The following is a 19,508-nucleotide window of genomic DNA, read 5'->3' on the forward strand; positions in this document are numbered from 1 at the left end:
TTTTTCTTTGCTTTATGCCTAAAATCCACTTATGAGTAAATATATGTTATATTTGTCTTTCTGGGTCTGGTTTACCTCACTCAGTATGGTTTTTTTTCTAGATCCATCCATTTGCCTGCAAGCTTCAAGATGTTATATTTTTATGACAATTATAAATGGTAATATTTTTCTGATTTCTTTCTCAGCACTTTTAACATTTGTATATAGGAGGGTTACTGAATTTTTGAGTTGATTTTGTATACATATCATCTGCAAATAACAAAAGTTTGACTTATTCTTTTTCAATTTTTATCCCTTTGAACTCCTTTTGTTGTTTTATTGCTCTAGGTAGAAGTTTGAGTACTGTGTCATATAGGTTTGGAAAGAGTGGAAAGCCTTGTTTTGTTCCTGAATTTAGTGGAATAGCTTTCATTTTCTTTCCATTTAGTTTGATGTTGACTGCCAGCTCACTCTATATTGCTTTTATTATGTTTAGATATGTTCCCTGTATCCCTGATCTCTCCAAGACCTTTATCATGAAGGAGTATTGAATTTTGTCGAATACTTTTTCAGCATCTAATAAGTTGATCATATGTTTTTATTTCAGTTTATTTATGTAGTTGATTACTATGATAGATTTTCATATGTTGAACCATCTCTGCTTCACTGAGGTGAAGCTAACATGATCATGGTGGATGGATTTATTGATATATTTTTGAATTTATTTTGCTAGGATTTTACTGACTATTTTTGCATCTATGTTCATGACAGAAATTGGCCTGTATTCTCTTTATTAGTTGCATCTTTGTGTGGTTTGTGTACCAGGGTAGCTGTTGCCTCATAAAAAGAGCTTGACAATGTCCCTTGTGTTTCTATTGTATGGACCACTTTGAGTAGTATTGGAATTACCTCTTTGAAATTTTGGTAGAATTCTGCTCTGAAACTGTCTGGCCCTGGACTTTTTTGGTTGGGAGACCTTTTATGTCTACTTCTGTTTCCTTAGGTGTTAAAGTTCTATTTAAACTGTTTACCTGTTCTTGATTTACTTTTGGTATATGGTAGGTACCTATCCAGAAAATTGCCCATTTCCTTTAAATTTTCTAAGTTTGTGGAATACAGGTTTTTGAAGTATGACTTGATTCTCAGGATTTCTTCTGTCTGTTGTTTGTGCCCCTTTTCATTTTTGAGTTTATTAATTTGCATATTCTCTCTCTGCCTTCTGGTTATTTTGGATAAGGATTTGTCTATCTTACTAATTTTCTCAAAGAATCAACTCTTTGTTACATTGATTCTTTGTATTAGTTCCTTTGTTTCTATTTTATCGACTTCAGCCCTCAATTTAATTATTTCCTGACATTTACTCTTTTGGGGTGCATTTGCTTCTTCTCATTTTAGACCTTTCAGATGTGTTGTTAAGTCACTTGTATGAGATTTCTCCAAGTTCTCTATGTAGGCACTTAATGCTATGAACTTTTCTCTTAGGACTGTTTTCAAGTGTTCAAAAGATTTCAGTATGCTATGCATTCATTTTCAATGAATTTGAGGAAGTTCTTAATTTCTTTCTTTATTTCTTTCTCTATTCAGGGGTGATTCAGCTGAATACTGTTTAATTTCCATGAGTTTTTAGATTTCTGTAGTTCATGTTGTTGAATTCTAACTTTAAACCATGGAGATCTGATAAGACACATGGGGTCATTCCAATTTTTTGTATCTGTTGAGGTTTGCTTTGTGACCAAGTATGTGGTCAGTTTTAAACAAGGTTCCATGAGGTGCTGAGAAGAAGGTATATTATTTTGTGTTTGAGTGAACTTTCTGTAGATGTCTGTTAAACACATTTGAGTCATGACGTCTGTTAGTTCTCTGTTAAGTTTCTGTCTGGCAGACCTGTTCATTGATGAGAGAGAGAGATTTTGAAGTCTCCTACTATTGGTGTGTTTGGTTGAATTGAAATTTAAACTTTAATAATGTTTCTTTTTATATATGTGGGTGCTCTTGTATTGTGATATAGATGCTCAGAATTAAGACTTCATCTTGATGGATTTTTCCTGTGATGAGTATGAAGTGTCCTTCTCTATCTCTTTCTTTTTTTCTCTCATTTTTTTTATTAAAAATTTCCATCTCCTCCTCTCCTCCTTCCCCCTCCCTCCCCTCCCCTCCACCCATACCCCCACTCCACCCCTCTCCAAGACAAAGAGTCATCAGGGCTCCCCTCACCATGCCAAGTCCAAAGTCCTCCCAGCTCCCCCCAAGTCCAGGAAGGTGAGCAACCAAACCGACAAGGCTCACAGTGAGCCCGTCCATGCTGTAGATTTCATGCTCATCGCCGTTGTCCTTTTGATTGACTTTAGCTTGAAAAATTTTTTTTTTTTTTTGGTTTTTCGAGTCAGGGTTTCTCTGTGGCTTTGGAGCTTGTCCTGGAACTAGCTCTTGTAGACCAGGCTGGTCTTGAACTCACAGAGATCTGCCTGCCTCTGCCTCCCGAGTGCTGGGATTAAAGGCGTGCGCCACCACCGCCCGGCTAGCTCGAAATTTTTTTTGTAAGATATTAGGATATCTTTAGCTGCTTGTTTCTTTGGTCCATTTGATTGGAAAATCTTTTCCCAACCCTTTCCTCTGAGGCAATGTTTGCCTTTAAGGTTGAGTTGTTTTTCTTGTATGCAGCAGAAAAATGAATCCTGCTTTTGTATCCATTCTGTTAATCTGTGTCTTTTTATATGTGAGTTGAGCCCATGGATATTAAGTGATATTAGTGACCAGTGTGATTCTTTATTGTTGTTATTTTTGGGTGGTAGTGTTTGTGTGTTTCTTTGAGGTTTGCTAGTGTGAGGTGTGATGTTACTTGTTGCCTGTGTTTCCCTGGGTGCAGTTCCTTTCCTTGGGTTAGAGTTTTCCTTCTATTACTTTCTGTAATCCTGGATTTGTAGATAGTTAATGTTCAAATTTGGTTTTGTCACGGATATCTTGTTTTCTCCATCTACAATGATTGAAAGCTTTGCTGATTACAGTAGTCTAGGCTTCAATCCATGATCTTTTAGTGTCTGCAGCATATCTGACCAACACCTTTTGGCTTTTCTGAGTACCTCATTATGTGTGTACAGAGGAGAGAGGGCCTGTTTTTCATTCTGGCTGCCTGACTAGCTTATACCCAGAAATAACCACACAAAAACTGTATTAATTAAATTATTGCCTAGCCCATTATATCTAGCTCCTTCTTGGCTAACTCTCACACCCTGATCTAACCCATTTTTACTAATCTGTGTAATACCACAAGGTTGTGGTTTACTAGGAAAGATTCTAACCAGCATCAGTCAAGAGCTTCATGGCGTCTGCCACACTGCCTTTTTCCTCCCAGATTTCAGTTCTGCCTTCACCGTCTAAGTGCTGCCCTATTAAAAGGCCAAGGAAGTTTCTTTATTCAGCCAATGAAAACAACACAAATATAGACAGACCCCCTACACCATTTGTGTTTTTTTATTGTCTCTATTTCATTTTTCAATTCTTGAATTGTTTCTTTGACCTGTTTGATTGCTTTTTCTTGGTTTTCTTTAAAGGTATTTTTGATTTTTTCCCTTTTTGTTTGTCTTTTTTCCCACTTCTTTGAGGGAATCTTCATTTCCTCTTTAAGAGCCTTAAACATTTTCTTAAGGTTATTTTTAAGTTCATTTTCTTCTGCTTCATCTGTGTTGATATGTTGAAGTCTTGCTTTTGTAGAACCACCATTTTTGGTGATACCATGTTGCTGAGTGTGTTCTTACCTTGTTGCCTATCCATCTTTTCCTCCAATCAGTGTAGTTGAGCCTGTTTCTCTGGTAATCACTCCTTCATTAACAGTGGATCCAAAGCTGAGATGGTCACTCCTTGAGGTGAATTGAGGACTATGGTTCTGATCACTCTGTGCTCTCAGAGGTGGCTTGGACCTTTTTGCCTGCTCAGGACTCAGACCTTGTATTCTGGCTATTGTCCCCAATCTTTTTTTTTCTATCTCACCCTTGTCAGTCTTACTTCTTACCTGCAAATTTCTTTCCTATATTTGTGATTTTTTTCTGTTTTGCAGGCTTTAACTAGTGTCATCTGTGTGACCATGGGTTTAGAACTGTCAATTAGAGCCTGTGTGCTCACTACTCACCAGTAGGCTAACACACAAATACATACAATGCTTCCCTCTCCCCAAGAACCTGTTAGGTGTCAACAGTTCAGCAGTAAGTGGTAAGGTCTGTCTCTTTCTCATGATGACCACTGGCATGGAGAAGCATGTACCGAATTTTGGTAAATTGAAGATGTAGAAGAATTTGGTTTCGTTGCTGCTATTTTTGCACGGAGACAGTGTCTCATGTGCCCCAGGCTGATCTCAATCTCCATATGTAGCTTTGAACTTTCTCTTTGAACTTATGATCCCCCTGCCTCTACTCCCTGAGTTCTGCGATTATTGAAGTGCACCACTAATTGCATGTTGATGGAGATGGAGCCAGGACTTTGTGACTGCTGACCCTTCACTCTCTCAGCTGATTCTTATCACTACTTTTAGATTTTCTTTTTCACAAACAAATAACAAACAAGCAAACCAGCACCAGTGGTCTCTAATAAAAATAAAAAGTATAGCAAATAAATCAGCTTTAATGGTATGCATAATTCACACACTGCATGATTTATCTATTCACAGTATAAATTTCAGTGGTTTTCATATTGTTCTACATTATCAGTTACTTTTAGAGCATTTTCTTCAGTCCAAAAAAGCTTTGGAATATTTACAAGCAATCAATCAGAGGGGTTATTTTCATTGTTTTTATTGAGCTATACATTTTCTCTGCTCCCCTCCCTTATTCCTCCACCTCTTCTGCCCTCTTCCATGATCCCCATGCTCCCAATTTAGTCAGGAGATCTTGTCTTTTCTCTTTCCTGTATAGATTCATATATGTCTCTCTTAGGGTCTTTTTGTTGTCCCTAGACAAGTCTCTGGGCTTGTAGACGGCAGGTTGGTTTTGCTTTGCTTTCTGTCTAAATACAGTTATGCTTGAGTACATATATTTTCTTTCTGGGCCTGGATTAACTTACTCAATCTGCTTTTTTCTACACCTATCCTATGGCCTGCAAATTTCAGGATGTCATTATTTTATACTGCTGTAGAGTACCTCATTGTGTAACTATACCACATTTTCTTTATCTGTTCTTCCATCGAGGGGAATCTAGGTTGCTTCCAAGTTCTGACTATTACAAATAATGCTGTTATGAACCTAGTCTAGCACATGTCCTTGTAGTATGTTTAAGTTTCCCTTGGATACATACTGAACATTGGTATTGCTGGGTTTTATGGTTGATTGTTTTCTAATTTTCTGAGAAACCACCATACTGATTTCCAATAAGGCTGTAGAAAGTTTGCCCTCCAACCAGCAGTGGAGGAACATCCCCCTTACCCCACATCCTTTCCAGCATGAGTTGTCATCAGTGCTTTTGGTCTTGGCCACTCTGACAGGTGTAAGATGGAATCTCAGAATTGTTTTGATTTGCATTTCCCTGATGGTTAGGATGCAGAGCATTTCCTTAAGAGTATTTCAACCATTTAAGGTTTGTCTGTTGAAAGTTTTCTGTTTAGGCCTTTATCCAATTTTTAATAGATTATTTGTTCTTATGATGTCAAGTTTCTTGAGTTTTTGTATATTTTAGAGATAATTCTGATCAGAGGGATTTTTATCATCACTTCGTGTTATCTTTCTAGATAGGCTTTTATTGTGACCCATAGCAGTCAGGGCCACTTGCAGGTTGGAGTCTCATTTCCTCCCCCTGTAAAACATGACCTAATTAAACTGTGTTGTGTTAGTGGTCTATTGGAACATATTAAACCCAACCATCTACCCCAACTCAACTTGATAAGTCTAGTGGTGACTGCTGCCCTGAATATTCTAGTCTAGTAAGGGGTATATAGAGGAAGAACCTCATGTTGTAGGGTAGAAGAAGGAAATGTATGTGTGAGATTCATACTTCAGGAGAAGTCAACATTATTTGTTAGGGGTACAGATCCTAACAGATTGCTATTGTTTTGCTGAGTTGACTTGTTAAAAATGACAAAATATTTTTTTACGCTAATACAAAGATATTCTGTAAAGATCTGCATGCAGATGGCCAAATGTTGGCTTTATTTCATGTATTTTTGAATGGATCCAGCCTTGGTGAGAGGGCATTTCGTATGAATGAATTTGCTTGAAATTTTGGTGGAATGAAAGAACCTTTGGTCTTCCTGAATTACAACATCATTTATTGATTCTTCCCAGAATGTTAACTCAAAGGACATCAATTCAGGCTCTACATGAACTTTATAATCTATCAAGGCTAAGAGAATATCAAAGTCCAGGTGATGCAGTAGTGAGCTATCTACTGGCTGGAGACCTGGCCCTACCCATGCTTCAACTATATAAATATCACAGGCTGGGAACTCTTCAGCACAAGAGGGCAGACGGGAAGCCCTGCAGAGCACAGCACACAACTGGAGGAAAAACACAGAGGGGTACATTGCTGACAGACAAGCAGTGATGGACCTGACTTCAGCTCTCTCACTGGAAACCTGGTTGCTCCTGGCAATCATTTTGATGCTCCTATACCTGTGAGTACCCACCGAAGTCCCTCTCCCACTGTGTCCTTGGGATTTGGGTTGTGTTCAGACATGCATTCTTGTATTGACTAGAAAGTCAAAACTGACATAGGAAGCAGGGCTAGGAGAGATGGCTCAGTGGTTAAGAGAACTGATAGCTCTTATGGAGGACACATGTTTGAATCCCACCATCCACATGTGGCTATCAATCATCTGAAACTACAGTTTCAGGGGATCTTATGTCCTCCACAAGCACTAGGATACAATTTTATAAACTGATAGCAGCAGTTGAAGTTAACTCTTGTAAAAACACTTTGAATTTACATGATTTTATTTATTGGGGGTAGGGGCAGCACATAAGACAGTATATGTGTGTGTGTGTGTGTCTGTCTGTCTGTGTCTGTGTGTGTGTGCGCATGTGAGGGGTGAATCAAGCTTAAGAAGGCTAGAGTGACCAAGTTAACACTAAACACTGTGACAGTTAGAAAAAGGCACAGTTACACCAAAAGTTTGACAGCTATGCCAAAAGTGTAACAGCTGGAGAAGGGCATGAAATTCAAAAACAGTGACCTTACAAAGCCCACGAAAAATATTCCCTGCCAAAATTGTGCTGAAGGGGAGCAAGCGGGGAGGAGGCCTGACTTATTTACAAAAAGGATAATTGGCGTTAAAGATGGGGTAAGATGACAGAAAATGCCTGATGCCCTTGTGATCTCCATTAGGGGCTATAGGAGCTTCAGATAATATGGATGTGACTGCTGACGTGATTCGTTATTTCTCCTTCTGCTTCTTCTAGGATTGTGGGTTTTTGCTTTACAAGTTGCATGTAAGGAAATAAGTTTCTGCTTGACTCAACTCCCTAAATCAACTTTTCGGTGGGGTCTACAGAGGGACCCCACATGTGTGCATGTTTGTATGTGAATGTGTGTGTAAGTCAGAAGAAAACTTTCTCTCCTATCATGTGAGTCTTGTAAGTCAAATTCAGAATAACAAAATTTTTCAGTAAGTGCCTTTACTGTGCAGTCATCCCAAAGGACAGAAATGATGTAACAAGTGAGTTGAGTTCACTGTGCATTTTTATTTTTGGCTAAATAAGCATTAAACAAGGGCTTATATGTGCTAGGCAAGCACTCCACTACTGTGGTATAGCCCCAGTGGTACAAACTCTTGAAGCTCATATTGACATTGTGCAGCTCTGCTAAGGACACCCCCACATACTGTTAACTCCCTCTTCCTAAGGAGATAAGATTTATACTCAGTATGACCTGATTGACTTTCAGGTTACCGCTAGATTCAAAATAACTCAGTAGAAACAAGTACAAACCATGGGCTGCCGTGTACACGGGACCACTCACCTTTTCTTTAAGCTGTATGGGAGATGGAGGGACAGCCAAGTTATTGGTTGGTTTCATGTTTTGGTCATGTTCATCTCCTCTCTTCTGTATGTGTTGTCACGGGGTTTTCTGTTTCACTTATAGATTGGGGACCCAAAACCATGACATTTTTAAGAAACAGGGAATTCCTGGGCCCAAACCTCTGCCATTTCTAGGAACTCTGCTGTATTGCTACAAGGTGAGTATTGATTATTGACAGTCAATAATGGTTTGGTTTTCTATTAAACACTCCTTGGAAGGAAGCTCTGAGATTTCCTGCCCTCATGCTATGTGTTCTCATAATACTAGAGAATGTCTAGTTGTTTCTTGGAGACTAATTGCCAACTGAAAACTATCAAATGCCTGCATGCATGTATTTATAATGTGTACGCTTGTATTTGCCTGTGCATGAGTGCCCATGTGCGTGCAGATGCATATGCATGGATATATGTGTGTGCATTTTGAGGTCAGAGTTTGGTGCAGGTGTCTTCTTGATTGCTATTCACTTTATACTTTGAGGCAAGGCCTCTTAGAATCTCAACTTTCTCTGACATCACTAGTTTAGCTGGCCAGCTTCCTCCAGGGCGTCCTTGTCTCTGTCTCCTGCAAGTGGGGATACTGGAGGACTTTTACACGTGCCTGGCATTTACACAGATACTGGGGATCCAAACTCTAACTTTTATGATAATGTCTCTTCCCACTGACCATCTCCACAGTTCTCATTGTCAACTTTCCCCATGTTTATTCATTTTGGGGTAAGTGTATATGTACTACAGCATGCATATGTAGACAACTTGTGGGAGTCAGTTTTCCCTTTCTACCATTGAGTCCTAGGGATAAATCTCAGGTTGTCAGAGTTGGTGACAAATGCCTTTTCATTTGGAACCATCTTATTGTGATCCCTGATGTCAGATTATTTTTTTTTCTGATGTCAGATTATTGAGCCTCAAGTTTGCCTTAGGTGAAATGCACAGATCTCTGGCCCATTCAATCTTGATATTAAGGACACGATGCTCAGACTTTGGGAGCAAAAGGAAGTTTATTTGTTACCTAGTGCAGATTCTGGAAAGGCACTTCTGTATTATTTGAAGTAAATTTTGAGGGGGTTTCTAACTTCTAGGACATCAACCTTGATGCACTAGATTAAAATTTTCCACTTTGTATCCAGATCATGAGCAACATTTTTCCTTTTGCTGAATATTTCTGAAGCATCAGCATATCATAGACCTACACACACATATTTGTGGGAACTTTTCATGTGCTTGGGTTCTCTGCATAACCATTGAAACTTGAAGCTATTTCTATAGATCTAGCCTCACCATTTACTATTTATGGCAGGTTGAGGGAGATAAGAATTATAATGATTTCTTTTTGGATCTTCTTGTAGAAATTTGTGTCCAGGTTAGTGATTGCTTCTTTTAGAAGGATTCTATTTGTATACATGAATATCTGCATGTGGGTTTATGCGCATAAGTGCAGTACGTACAGCGACCAAAAGAGGATACAGGATTTACTGGTGCCAGAGATACATATGGTTGTAAGGTGTTGGGTTTGAATTCTGGGGACAGAACATGGACCATTGTGAAGATCATCAAATGTTCTTAACTGTGGTGTCACATCACCAGCCCTAAAGACAGGTTTTCTATTCTTTCTCTTTTTTTGTGGTGCTGAAAATGGGATTCAGAGCTTTAGACATGACAGCAAGTGCTCTACATTTACATGGACCTACAGCTGCTTCTCTTCCTCTAAAGTAGCAGCCTGTGCATAAGTGTGAGCAGCAAGGGTGTAACCTGAGACAGGATGATGGCTGTCAGTCACCTTACATACTGGACTACACAGTGTGCTTTGTATTTTCGTTGAAAGATATTAAAGGCCAAACCACTGGGGAAAGGATGTTTTAACCAAATTATTAATAATGAGCCTGTCGTGTGCCACATTTAAGTATAGGTAGATCTTTAGAGACAAACCTGATTTGACACCTGGCCTATGATCAGTCATCAGCAGACTCCCAAGTTCATATCCAGAGGGCAAGAGGCAAAGCTAGTGCTGCCGTCTGCTCAGGTTTTCTTCCTAAAGTTTTCTATACTTAACTACCACATCCTTTAAAATAATTTATTATGATTATATTCATAATCATCATCATTATTTTGTGTGTGGCTGTTTCTGGTGCTGTGCACATGTATATATATATATGAGTGTGTGTGCATAGACTACAGGAATGTTCCAGGTATCCTGCCCTATCATTCTGCCTTTTCCTGATGATCCATCTTGCTGGTGCCACTACATGTAACTAAAGAACTTTTTCTGTCAGAAATGGTAAACCTTGTTTCACAGGATTTGTGGGTTTGGTTCCTTGGCTACAGAAGAGTTGACACATACAGGACAATAATGTATTTCATTCTCTTTTTCTTTCCAGGGTATATGGAAATTTGATATCGAGTGTTATAAAAAGTATGGGAAAATATGGGGGTAAGTGTTTTGGAACGATCCATGAGTTGTTTTTTAGGAGGATGTACTCTCTTCTTTCGATGGCAAATCTAGCTGAGAATTGTAGTGATGACTTCGCTGTTGTAAAGGTGACAATGTGTGTCATTAAGTGCCATGGTTCACAGTCAGATTATCCTGAGCACATTGTATGCTATGGAGTTTGGACAGGATTTGAGGCCCCATGGACTCTGGGCCACGTGTGTGTGTGTGTGTGTGTGTGTGTGTGTGTGTGTGTGTGTGTGTGTGTGTTTGTTTGTTTGTGTTTGTTTATTGAGACAGGGTTTCTGTGTAACAGTCCTGGCTGTTCTGGAAGTCATTTTGTAGACCAGACTGGCCTCAAAGTCACAGAGATTTGTCTGCCTTTGCTTCTGAGTGCTAGGATTAAAGACATGGGCCATAACACCTGGCAGGGCCTAGTATTTTATCCAGAGTTGGCACCTTATATTTTTTATTCTAAAACTTCCTTTTCTTTTTCTTCTCTCTCTTTTTTATACTTTAAAAATAACACCAATCAAAATTCCCACTCCCCCCTCCTACCACTTCCCTCCTGCTCCTCCACATACTCTCCTTCCCCACCCCCTCCAGCCTTAAGAGAAAGCAAGGCACCTTGCCATGTGGGAGTCCAAGTCCCTTGCCCCTACATCCAGGTTTAGGAAGGTATGCATCCAAAGAGAATAGGATCTCAAAAAGCCAGTACATGCAGTAGAGACAATTCCCAGTGCCATTGTCATTGGCCCCTCAGTCTGCCCTAACTGTGAGCCACATCCAGAGGGTCCAGTTTGATCCCATTTCCATTCATTCCCAGTGCAGCTGGCTTTGGTGAGCTCCCATTAGCTCAGGCACACTATCTCAGTCCATCAACCCCTTGTGGTCCTGACCTCCTTGTGCATATTCTCCCTCCTTCTATTCTTCAACTGAATCTTGGGAGCGCAGTCCATTGCTCCAATGTGGGTCTCTGTCTCGGTCTCCATCTGTCACTGGATGAAGGTTCTATGGTGATATTCAAGGTAGTCATCAGTCTGACTATGGGACAAGACCAGTTCAGGCACCCTCTTCTCCACTGCCCAGGATCCTAGCTGGGGTCATCCCCATGGATTCCTGGAAACCCTTCTAGAGCCAAGCCTCTTGCCAACTCCAAAATGGCTCCCTCAATTATGATATCTCCTTCCCTGCTCCCATATCAGTCCTTCCTCCATCCTACCATCCCCCTCTCCGAAGCTCTTCCCAATTGTCCCCTTCTCCCCTCTCCCTCCCCGCTCTGCTTTCCTGAACTCCCCACCACCATGCTCCTAACTTTTGCCAGGCAATCTTGTCTGCTTCCTATTTCCAGATGAATCTATATATGCTTTTCTTTGGGTTCACCTTATTTCTTAGCTTCTCTAGGATCATGAACTATAGGCTCAATGTCCTTTGTTTATGGCTAGAAACCATTAATGAGTGATTACATACCATATTCATACTTTTGGGTCTGGTTTATCTCACTCAGGATAGTGTTTCCTATTTCCATCCATTTGCAGGCAAAATTCAAGGTGTCATTTATTTTTACCGCTGAGTAGTACTCTAATGTGTAGATGTGCCACACATTCTTTATCCATTCTTTCATTGAGGGACATTTAGGTTATTTCCATGATCTGGCTATTACAAATAATGCTTCTATGAACTTAGTTGAACAAATGCTTTTGTAGTATGATTTGGCATCTTTTTGGTAAATTCTCAAGAGGGGTATTGCTTGATCCTGAAGTATGTTGACTCCCAGTTTTCTAAGGAATTTCAATGCTGATTTCCAAAGTGGTTGCACAAGTTTGCATTCCCACCAGCAATGGACAAGTATTCTCCTTACTCCACATCCTTTGCGGCATAAGCTATCATTTTTTTATTTTAGCCATTCTGACAGGTGTCAGATGGTATCTCAGAGTTTTTTGATTTGCACTTCCCTGATAGATAGGAAGTTGAACATGTCCTTAAGTATCTGTTGGCCATTTGAAATTCTTCTGTTGAGAATTCTCTGTTTAGTTCCAAGCCTCATTTTTAATTGGGTTATTTAGAATTTTAATGTCTAGTTTCTTGAGTTCTTTATGTATTTTGGAGGTTAGTCCTTTGTCTGATGTGGGGTTGGTAAAGATCTTCTCCCATTTAGTAGGTTTGCTTTTTTGTTTTATTGACTGTGTCTTTTGCTTTACAGAATCTTCTCAGTTTCAGGAGGTCCCATTTATTTATTGTTGCTCTTATTCTCTGTGTTACTGGGGTTATACATAGGAAGTGGTCTCATGTGCCCATACATTGCAGGATACATCCCACTTTCTCTTCTATCAGTTTGAGTTTGGTCAAATTTATATTGAGGTCTTTAATCCATTTGGACTTGAGTTTTATACATGATGATAGATATGGATCTATTTTCATTATTCTACAGGTTGATATCCAGTTATGCCAGGACCATTTGTCAAAGATGCTTTCTTTCTTCCATTTTATAATTTTAGCTTCTTTATAAAAAATCTGGCATTTATAGGTGTGTGGATTAATATTCATGTCTTCAATTTGATTGCATTGGTTAATGTCTATGTTTTTATGTCAGTACCAAGCTGTTTTGATTACTGTAGCTCTGTAATAGAGTTTAATATCAAGGATGGTAATGCCTGCGGCAGTTTTTTTTATTATATAGGATTGTTTTGGCTCTTCTGAGTTTTTGCTTTTCCATATATGTTGATTATTATTCTCTCTAGGTCTGTGAAGAATTTTGTTGGGATTTTGATGGGGATTGCATTGAATCTATAGATTGTTTTTGGTAGGATATTAACAGAGAAATAAGAGAACTAACAGATGTAATGAATCAAATGAACTTAATAGACATATATAGAACTTTCCCTACAAACAAGAAAGATATACCTTCTTCTTAGCATCTCATGGAACCTTCTGAAAAATTGATCACATACTCAGTAACAAAGAAAACATCCACAGATACAGAAAATTGGAGCAAATACCTGTGTCTTATCGGGTCACCATAGAGTAAAGTTAGAATTTAACAAAAATTCTACCCCCAGAAAGCCTACAAACTCATGGAAACTGAACAGTAAACTACTGAACCACCATGGGTCAAGGATGAAATAAAGAAAGAAATTAAATTCTTCCTTGAATTCAATGAAAATGAAGAAATAACATGCCCAACCCTATGGAACACTATGAAAGCAGTGATAAGAGGAAAGTTCATAGCACTAAGTGTCCACATTAACAAAATGGAGAAAGCTCACATTAGCAACTTAACAGCACACCTGAAAAGTCTACAAAAAGAAGCAGACTCACCCAGTAGGAGTAGATGACTAGAAATAATCAAACTGAGGGTTGAAATCAACCCAATAAAAACATAGAAAACAATCCAAAGAATCAATGAAACAGAGAGCTGGTTCTTTGAGAAAATCAACAAGATTGACAAACTTTTATCCAAATTAATCAAAAGGGAGAGAGAGAATACCCAAATTAACAAAATTAGAAATAGAAAGGGGGCATAACAACAGACACTGAGGAAATTCATAAAATCATTAGGTCTTACTACAAAAGCCAGTACTCCACAATTGAAAAATTTAAAATAAATGGACAGTTTTTTAGATAGATACCATATACCAAAATTAAATCAAGACCAGGTGAGCAATTTAAATAGACCTATTAGTCATGAGGAAATAAAAACTGTCATCAAATACCTCCCAAATAAAAAAAAGCCCAAGGCCAGATGGTTTTAGTGCAGAATTCTACCACAACTTCCAAGAAGAGCTAGTACCTATACTCCTCAATGTGTTCCACATAATAGAAATACAAGGGTCATTGCCAAATGCTTTTTATGAAGCTATAGTTACCCTGATACCAAACCGCACAAAGACTCAACCAAGAAAGAGAATTACAGACCGAGCTCACTCATGAACATTGATGCAAAACTTCTCAATAAAACACTGGGAAACCAAATACAAGAACACATGAAAAAATCATCCATTATGATCAAGTAGGCTTCATCCCAGACATGCATGGCTGGTTCAACATATGAAAATTTATCAATGTAATCCATTATATCAAGTTCTGGCTATAGCAATAAGACAACATAAAAAGATCAAGGAGATTCAAATTGGAAAGGAAGAAGTCACTTTCTTTTTTTAAAGATTTATTTATTTATTATGTATACAACCTTCTGCCTCAATGTATGCCTGCACGCCAGAGGAGGGCACCAGATCTCAGTACAGATGGTTGTGAGACACCATGTGGTTGCTGGGAATTGAACTCAGGACCTCTGGAAGAGCAGTCAGTGCTCTTAACCTCTGAGCCATCTCTCCAGCCCAAGAAGTCACTTTCATTATTTGTAGATGATATGATAGTGTATACAATTGACCCCAAAAAGTCTACCAAAGAACTCCTACAGGTGATAAATACCTTCATTGATGCAGCAGGATACAAGATCAACTCAAGAAAATCAGTAGTCCTCCTATACACAAAAAATAATAAAGCTGAGAGGAAAATCAGATAAACATGACCTTTCACAATAGCCACAAATAGCACAAAATAATCTTGGGGTAACACCAACCAAGGAAGTGAAAGACCTGTTTGACAAAAACTTTAAGTCTTTGAAGAAAGAAATTGAAGAGGATACCAGAAATTGGAAAGATCTCCCATGCTCATGGATTGGTAGAATCTACATAGTGAATCTTCCTTTTTATTACATGAAAGGCACTGTTTTATGTCCCTCTAATCTATTCTGATAAATGTGTGGTATCACTGGTATTGGTGGAGCTTGCTGGGAGGATTTGCTGAAGGAGGCAGTGTCAGGAGGATCATGATTTTGAGGCCAGCTTGGGTTACACAAGGGTGTGATACCTTCTCTTTTCCACATTGCTCATTTCCTTTTAGAAGTGCTTACCCCTTACTCAGTGTTGACTTTAGCATGTCCATTGGCAGAAGGGATAGAAGGACATACCTAAGCACTTGTTAACAATTTTATGCTTAGCATTAAAAATTCCTTTGCAAATGTAAAGATTTTGTTTGTGGTTTATATTTTATTTTAAGCCAGATATGTTTTTTCCTTCCAGGGTTGGGTGCACATGACATGGTGCACATATGTGGGTCAGAGGAAACTTTTGGTAGTTGGCCTTCTACTTCCAGGGCATTGAACTAAGGTGACAAGGCATAGTACAAGTGTTTTTTTCTACTGAGCTACCTTATCAGCCCCTGCCAAGATTTTGTTTTTCAGAGACGGGGAGTCTGTGTATAACAGCCCTGGCTTTTCTGAAATTAGCTCTACAAGACCAGGATGACCTCGAACTTACAGAGTTCTACTTGGCTCTGCCTTCTGAGTTCTGGAATTAAAAGTGTGTGCCATCACTATCCACTGCCAGGATTTTTATAGAAGTGTATATCATTGTGTCCTGTCTTATTGAACTGACTTTGGAGATCAAATGTATATAAAAAACCGAAGTGCTCTTCTTTGGGTCTATGTCCTTAATGGTTCTGTAAAGTTGCTGAGTCAACAGCAGGAACTGTTCTCTACCACTGATGCTGGGGTTTGGTTAGAGCACTGAAATAGGTGCCATCATTATTCTATGAGACAGAAACAAGTGGGGGGAGTCTCTGGCTCTTCCTGACTCTTCATCTCTTCTCATCCATCCTTAACACAGGGATCTGCTGAGATGCACAGCCCATAAACACCATGCCATTCAGTGCCAACAGTAGGCTTATCTATCTCTCCAATGGCCCTGTGTGAATGTCTCCTAGCAATATTATTGCTTGTCAACACTCGATAGTGTTTATATATTAGCTTTTCACTGACCTAATGTCTTTTTATTTTATTTATTCATTCATTGCTTTTTTGAAAAGTGAATCTCTATAGGTAGCTCTGGCTGTTCTGTCACTTATTATGTAGACCAAGCTTGTCTTGAACTCAGAGATCCACCTCCTGCTGCCTTCCAAGTGCTATGTTTAAGGGTGTGTGTCATACCTGAACCCAATATAGCTTTTATATTTCTTACATTTTTATTATTTTTGTATGTGTACCAATGAATTTAACTGGACTGACTTACAGAACCATGTGTGAATGACAGGGTATTTAGAGGAATGTGAGCAACTTACCAATGGTTCACCACTGACATAGACTTCTTGCCTTCCCACAGCAACTATTTCTTTTTGATTTTTTATTATACTTGTTTATTTATTACAGAGGGACATATGTCCCATGGAGCACATGTAAAGGTCAGAGGACAACTTGTAGTACTCAGTTCTTTCACTTCACCTTATAGATTCCAGGAATTGTACTGGTGTTGATTGGGCCATTTTGCTTTCCTACCCCAGGAACTAGCTGTGTGCAAGTCCTCAGACAGGTGCAGGACCTTGAGCTTCTTGCAGGAGTGTTGACAACCAAATCACCCATAGTGGTGGCTAAGGTAGTCCTAGTTGCAGGGAATTCCAGGATGTAGAAGTCAGCATTGCAGCTCTCCCCTCCACCTCCTGGCTCTTATGTTCTTTCTGCCCTCACTTTTATATTTTCTAAGTCTTGGGGAAGTTGGTATAGGTGCCTCACTTAAATTCTGTACTTCCATTTGTTTTAAAGCTCAATGTATCAAAACCATGGCCTTCTGTATTCTAGGTAGTCCTTCTACCACTGAGTTGCATCTGAAGCCCAGAAACTGAAATATTTTATTTTTATTAAGATTAATTTTTCATTTCAAGTTTTGAAATAGTGATTTGGTTTTACTCTAAAATATTTTATATTAACTTTAATGTCCTATCTTAAACCTTTTATTATAAATTTTAGTTCAATATTTTATTGTTTACCATCTATTTCTATAGCTTTTATTATATTTATATGTGTGTGCAAGTGTGTGTGTGTGCACAAGAGTGCTGATTATCATGAAGGCCATAGGCGTTATCATCCTGTAGCTGGAGTTACAAGAAGGTGTGAGCCAACCAACATGGGTGCTAGCAGCCAAACGCAAGGTCTTTGCAAGAACAATATGTGCTCTTAATTGAGGTTCCATCTCTCCAGTCCCTTGCCATATTTAAATGTGAAAAATCATAAAAAATGGTATAGGCAACACTAATATATTTACAGGTAGACTTAAAAATTTCACTTGTATTTTCTAATTATGATGTCTTTCAGAACTCTTTTGTCTTTAAGTGACTCATTGTGACTAGAATGACACTACCTGTTACTTTACTAAGATTCCACTGTATCCATGAGCAGACTTTTTAAGTTAGACTGGGATCTTCTGTGAGAACAAGTTGTATAACTATAACCAGAGTGAGGGGCATGTAAAGTGAGAATCAATATCTAGATTTGGGGCTACCCGTCAGAACCTTGCTTGGGTTAATGTAGACAGAAGTTTCTATTCCACCTGATCCTGCAGCTGTTCAGGCCCAAAGAAACACATGGAGGCTCATATTAATTAAGAACTGTTTGGACTATTAGCTCAGGCTTATTATTAACTAGCTCTTACAACTTAAATTAACCCATAATTCTTATATATGTATAGGCCAAACATTGGGTGCCAAATGTAGCATGAATAATAAAAATCTAAAGACAGATATTGGGCTTTAATCTGAAGATCTGAAAAGCAAAATAGTCAAGCCACTATAGAGCTCTTAACTCTAAGACATACTCATATTAAAAGAGAGTGAGCTCTTGTCTCAGTCCAGTTTATATTCTTCCCTAGGTCTGGGATTAAAGGTGTGAGCCACTACCACCTGGATCTGTTTCTGCATTGATTTTGTGTATCCCAGGGTAGCCTTGAACTCACAGAGATCCATATGCCTCTGTCTCCAAAATCCTGAATTAAAGGTGTGTAACACTACTGCTTTTCCTCTAGTGGATTAGTTTTATCATCTGTCTTCAGACAAGCTGTATTTATAAAGCATGAATAAAATATCACTATAGGTTAATCAGCTGTTTTCCTCATACAGGTTGTTTGAAGGTCCAACACCCCTCTTAACTATCACAGACCCAGACATGATCAAGAATGTACTAGTAAAGAAAGCCTATTCTGTCTTCACAAACCGACGGGTAAGTAATTTCCTTTTTTAACTAAAAAAAAATTGAAAGATTCATTTTTGCTGTGTTTCTTGATGTGTATGTATGTGTGTCCATATGGCTCAATGCTATAAGTATATAGATTCCTGTGGAGGCCAGAAGAGGATTTGAGATCCCATGAATCTGGTGTTCCAAGCATTTGTGACATGGGTACTTGGAACTGAACCTGGCTCTTCCAGAAGAGCAGCAAGCACCCTTAACCACTGAGTCATCACTAAGCTACCCCCTTTAATAATGCAAACCTTTATATTTTACTTTGCTTATTAAATTATTTGGAGACAGTTTTTCCCTGTGTAGCCCCAACTCTCCTGAAACCTATTCTGTAAACAAAGTTTGCCCCAACTCAGAGATCTGCCTGCCTCTACCTGCCTTTGCTTTCCACATGCTGTGTGTAAAGGCATGTGCCAGTGCTGCCTAGTGAGACTGGGTATGTGGAGCCTTTTTTTCCTTTTTGTCTCTTTCAAGACAGGGTTTGTAATGTAGCCCTGACTATCCTGGTATTCACTTTGTAGACCAGACTGGTTTCAAACTCACAGAGATCTGCCTTCTTCTGCCTCTTGAGTGCTGGTATAAAGTTTTACAACACCATGGCTACTTCTTTAATTAAATGAAAGATAGATAGATAGATAGATAGATAGATAGATAGATAGATAGATATAGATTGTAGTGAGGAGCTGTGGGCAGGCCTGCTTTTCGTCTCACCCGGCTCCCACAAGGCTAGCTTTACACCCGAAATAACAACACACAAACTGTATTCATTTAAACACTGCCTAGCCCATTAGTTTCAGCCTCTTACTCACATCTTGATTAACCCATATCTAATAATCTGTGTAGCACCATGAAGTGGTGTCTTACCAGGAAGATTCTAGCGTACGTCCATCTTGGGCTGGAGCTTCATCGCATCTGGCTCAGAGAGGAGAGGCATGGCATCTGTCTCACTTAGGAGAGGCATGGCATCTGACTGAGCCATCTACCTCACTTCCTTCTTCCTGTTCTGTCTACTCCACCCACCTAAGGGCAGGCCTATTAAATG

At 39.0% G+C, this 19,508-nt stretch overlaps 1 protein-coding gene across 1 annotated transcript in view; it reads left to right on the forward strand.

Annotated features, from left to right (window-relative positions):
- Positions 1 to 6,404: 6,404 nt before the first annotated feature.
- The window catches only part of LOC119824661 (cytochrome P450 3A11-like), a 33,730-nt gene continuing 20,626 nt past the window's right edge, over positions 6,405 to 19,508 (forward strand). Inside the window, exons 1-4 of the mRNA XM_038344982.2 lie at positions 6,405 to 6,574; positions 8,041 to 8,134; positions 10,352 to 10,404; positions 18,349 to 18,448. Coding sequence (XP_038200910.1) covers positions 6,504 to 6,574; positions 8,041 to 8,134; positions 10,352 to 10,404; positions 18,349 to 18,448 — 318 coding nt within the window. The 5' untranslated portion in view covers positions 6,405 to 6,503. The remainder of the gene's footprint in view (positions 6,575 to 8,040; positions 8,135 to 10,351; positions 10,405 to 18,348; positions 18,449 to 19,508) is intronic.

Source organism: Arvicola amphibius, chromosome 10, assembly GCF_903992535.2.
Source record: "Arvicola amphibius chromosome 10, mArvAmp1.2, whole genome shotgun sequence".
NCBI classification, from domain to species: domain Eukaryota; kingdom Metazoa; phylum Chordata; class Mammalia; order Rodentia; family Cricetidae; genus Arvicola; species Arvicola amphibius.